The following is a 2,875-nucleotide window of genomic DNA, read 5'->3' as shown; positions in this document are numbered from 1 at the left end:
GATAGACAAAGCGTTGGGATTTCATGAGTGAAGAATAAATGGAAACTTTCTCACCTGATTCTCTTCCCTGCTTTCATTCTCCCATCCCATTTGAGCATTATAACCAGCTCTCTTGAGCTCAGAATAACACTGATAATAAGAGAAGGCACCACCAGGGCAGAAAGTCCTCTTTCTTAGACACTGACGCATCTTGCAGGGTGGATGGAACTATTAACATCATAGCTACCTGGTGTTCTTAGAACAAAAGTTGGAAGGGCTGCTCTAGAGAACTCCTCCATGCGGTTCACTGGTAGCTCACAGGCCAGATCTTGACCCGACCTGACAATGAACCCACTGTGTTTATTTTCCCTGGGGTCAATCCTCTGCCATCTCTTAAGGATAATACAAGGGAGTTTGGCCTCAAGATTTCTGTTCCCCGGGGGGTGGGGAGGTGGGGGGTGGGGTGGAGGGGATCAGCTGTTTTTATCAGTTGGGGCCTCGGCCCCAGGGGACCAGGCTGACGTGGCACTGGTCGCAAAGGTAGTAGGCTGTGTCCCAAGAGCTCCTCAGGCTCATGGTCTGCCCAGACCCACCCCCGCAGTCTGTTTCCTGGCTGTGGAGTGGATATGGGGGCGTGAGAGGGGCCAGCCCACCCCCTGGGCGCCCCCAGAGATCTGGGACCACTTCAGGGGCTGTGTTCCTGCCCAGTCCCTGGAGCCAGAGAGCAGCAGGTCTGGGCAGGAACGCCCCATCCTTGGAAGAGACCCAGGGCCATCCAGTCCAGTCTGAGTCCCTGACCCTACAGGGCAGGGCAGAACCGCCCCTCCCCAGGAGGGGCTGGGGGTTTCCAACTGCTGGCCTCCGGGTGAGCAGTGCATCTCCGGCGCACAGACCCACATGGCCTTCGGTTCTCCCCTTGCTTATCCACACTGGGCCTCCTTTTCCTGAAGGCCTGACTGACTCCCCCACGCCCCGCTCCCCCAGGGCAGGCAGGCTGGGTGGCTGTGAGGGACACAGGGTGGGAGAGCACACCCCGCTCCAGACAGTCGGACTCCTCACCCTTCTCAGTTCCATCTGTGAAATGGGTCGGAGATCTCTTGGGGAGGGGGGAGGGAGTGACTCGGGGCTTGGGGGTGGGCGAGGGCCTCAGAAGCACAGTGGCCCATCCTGCAGGGGTGTACCTATGCGCACCCCTCCACCCCCAGCCCGTTCCAGGCCAGCAGCCCGTGACCTGTCAGTTTTAACAAAACAAGAGTGCTGCCCCTGCTTACTCAGCCGGGGAGACGAAAATAAGCCAGGGCTTAAAAATACCGGCACGGTCCTTCCGGCCGGGCCCTACAGCCCGAAGGCTGCTTCTCATAGCAAGGGGGTTGGAGGGACTATGGTGTTTCGGTTTGGGACTTTTGTTTTTGACAGCGCTCTGTGGGCCTTGCACCCACCAGAGGAGGGCAAACTCAGACCGAAAGCACCCCCCCCCCCCCAGTAACACCAACGGTGCTGAAAGTGGGGGTAAAATTCGGGGAACTGGCCAGAACAGGAAAAGCAAAACTCCTCAACAGTGCGAGGAAACACTGACCGTCACCCAGCCCCCCTCCCCCAGGGAACCCCACTGCACAGATGGGCAAACTGAGACCTCTGAGCTTTCTGAGTCCCGGAGAAAGGGGGCACTGAGGACCATGGCAAGCCAGGCTGCCCAGACCTGGTGGGCTGGGGGAGGAGGGACGCAGGCAGACCACACCCCAGCAAGGAAGCATGCCAGGCACTGCTCCCCAGGCCTTGCCACAAGCCTGGTGCCCGCTCAGAGCTCCTGGCAAGCCGGCTTCACACCCTGTCACTGCGGTGACCAATCTGTGCCTGCCCAGCCTCGAAGGGGAACCCCAAGTGGACTGGACCACCTGCCTGCCTCCCGGACTGAGGGTCCTCGGCCAAGATGGAGCACACGACCCCGACTGTTCATCCCACAGATGAAAAGGTCAAGGCCAAGCTGTGGCCTCAGAGCCCAGCACACCCCACAGAGGAACCGGAAGCCAGGGCAACCCCTCCCTCTGGAGGCCTCAGTTTCCTCGTATCTCAAAGGACCCCATAGCCCAAGTCCTCCAGGTCCATACCCGTACCATGGGGTTTGAGGATGCTTGGTCCGGGCCCCCCTTACCATACTGAAGTCCAAGAGGTCACTGAGCTCCTTGTCTGTGCCCACGGGCGCCATCCTGGGCGGCTGGTTCATTCTCCAAGGGCAGGGTGGCAGCCAGGGCAGGTACCACAGGACTAGACGGAGCCCTGGGCAGGAGGCAGGGGCAGACAGACAGACTGTCAGTCCCTGGGGCAGGGGACAGGGGGGAAGAGGGGAGGCAGGGACATAGGGAGTGTGAGCGTCCCTTTAGCTGCCTGTGAGACTGAACTCAGCAATGGCCCTGATGGAGGGGGTCTCCCTCCTCCTCCCAAACTATGCGGTGGCAGGCAAGGAAGTCAGGACTGGCGTGGCAGGGGAGACTGTAAAGACCCCTCCCCTGAGCCAGCGGAGGGTGAACAATGGGGGTGGGGGGTGAATACAAACTCCCAGAGTGACCACCAGGGAGTCACGTTGCAAACTTAACTGGGGACGCGCGCGAGCGGCCCTTGTGCCCAGCGGCCAGAACCGCCCCTCTCCTTCCTCACCACGTCTCGGTTTCCAACCACCCCCGCCTCCCCCAGGCCCCGCCTCCTGGGGAAATTTGGTGACCCCCCCTCCCCTCCCAGCAGCTGTCACAGCTGGAGGCCCAGTCACCCCCAAATCCAAAGTGAAAAAAAGTTAAGACATAAAGCCAAGCCCCTACCCCATTTCCAAAATTAATGGGGGGGGTGCCCCGCAAGGGCGGTTCTAAAAGGGGCAGACCCCAAAGTTTTCCCCACCCTTCCC

General features: G+C 60.2%; 1 protein-coding gene across 1 annotated transcript in view; it reads right to left on the bottom strand.

The window, feature by feature from the left end:
* The window catches only part of TCF3 (transcription factor 3), a 28,515-nt gene extending 25,976 nt beyond the window's left edge, over positions 1-2,539 (bottom strand). The window contains exon 1 of the mRNA XM_045300039.1: positions 2,132-2,539. Coding sequence (XP_045155974.1) covers positions 2,132-2,203 — 72 coding nt within the window. The 5' untranslated portion in view covers positions 2,204-2,539. The remainder of the gene's footprint in view (positions 1-2,131) is intronic.
* Between the last annotated feature and the right edge of the window lie 336 nt (positions 2,540-2,875).

The sequence above is a fragment of the Echinops telfairi genome, unplaced genomic scaffold, assembly GCF_000313985.2.
Source record: "Echinops telfairi isolate 266 unplaced genomic scaffold, ASM31398v2 ScPeMD7_7459;HRSCAF=8497, whole genome shotgun sequence".
Taxonomy (NCBI): domain Eukaryota; kingdom Metazoa; phylum Chordata; class Mammalia; order Afrosoricida; family Tenrecidae; genus Echinops; species Echinops telfairi.
The sequence above is the reverse complement of the archived record's forward strand: the minus strand, read 5'-3'. Positions and strand labels throughout refer to the sequence as shown.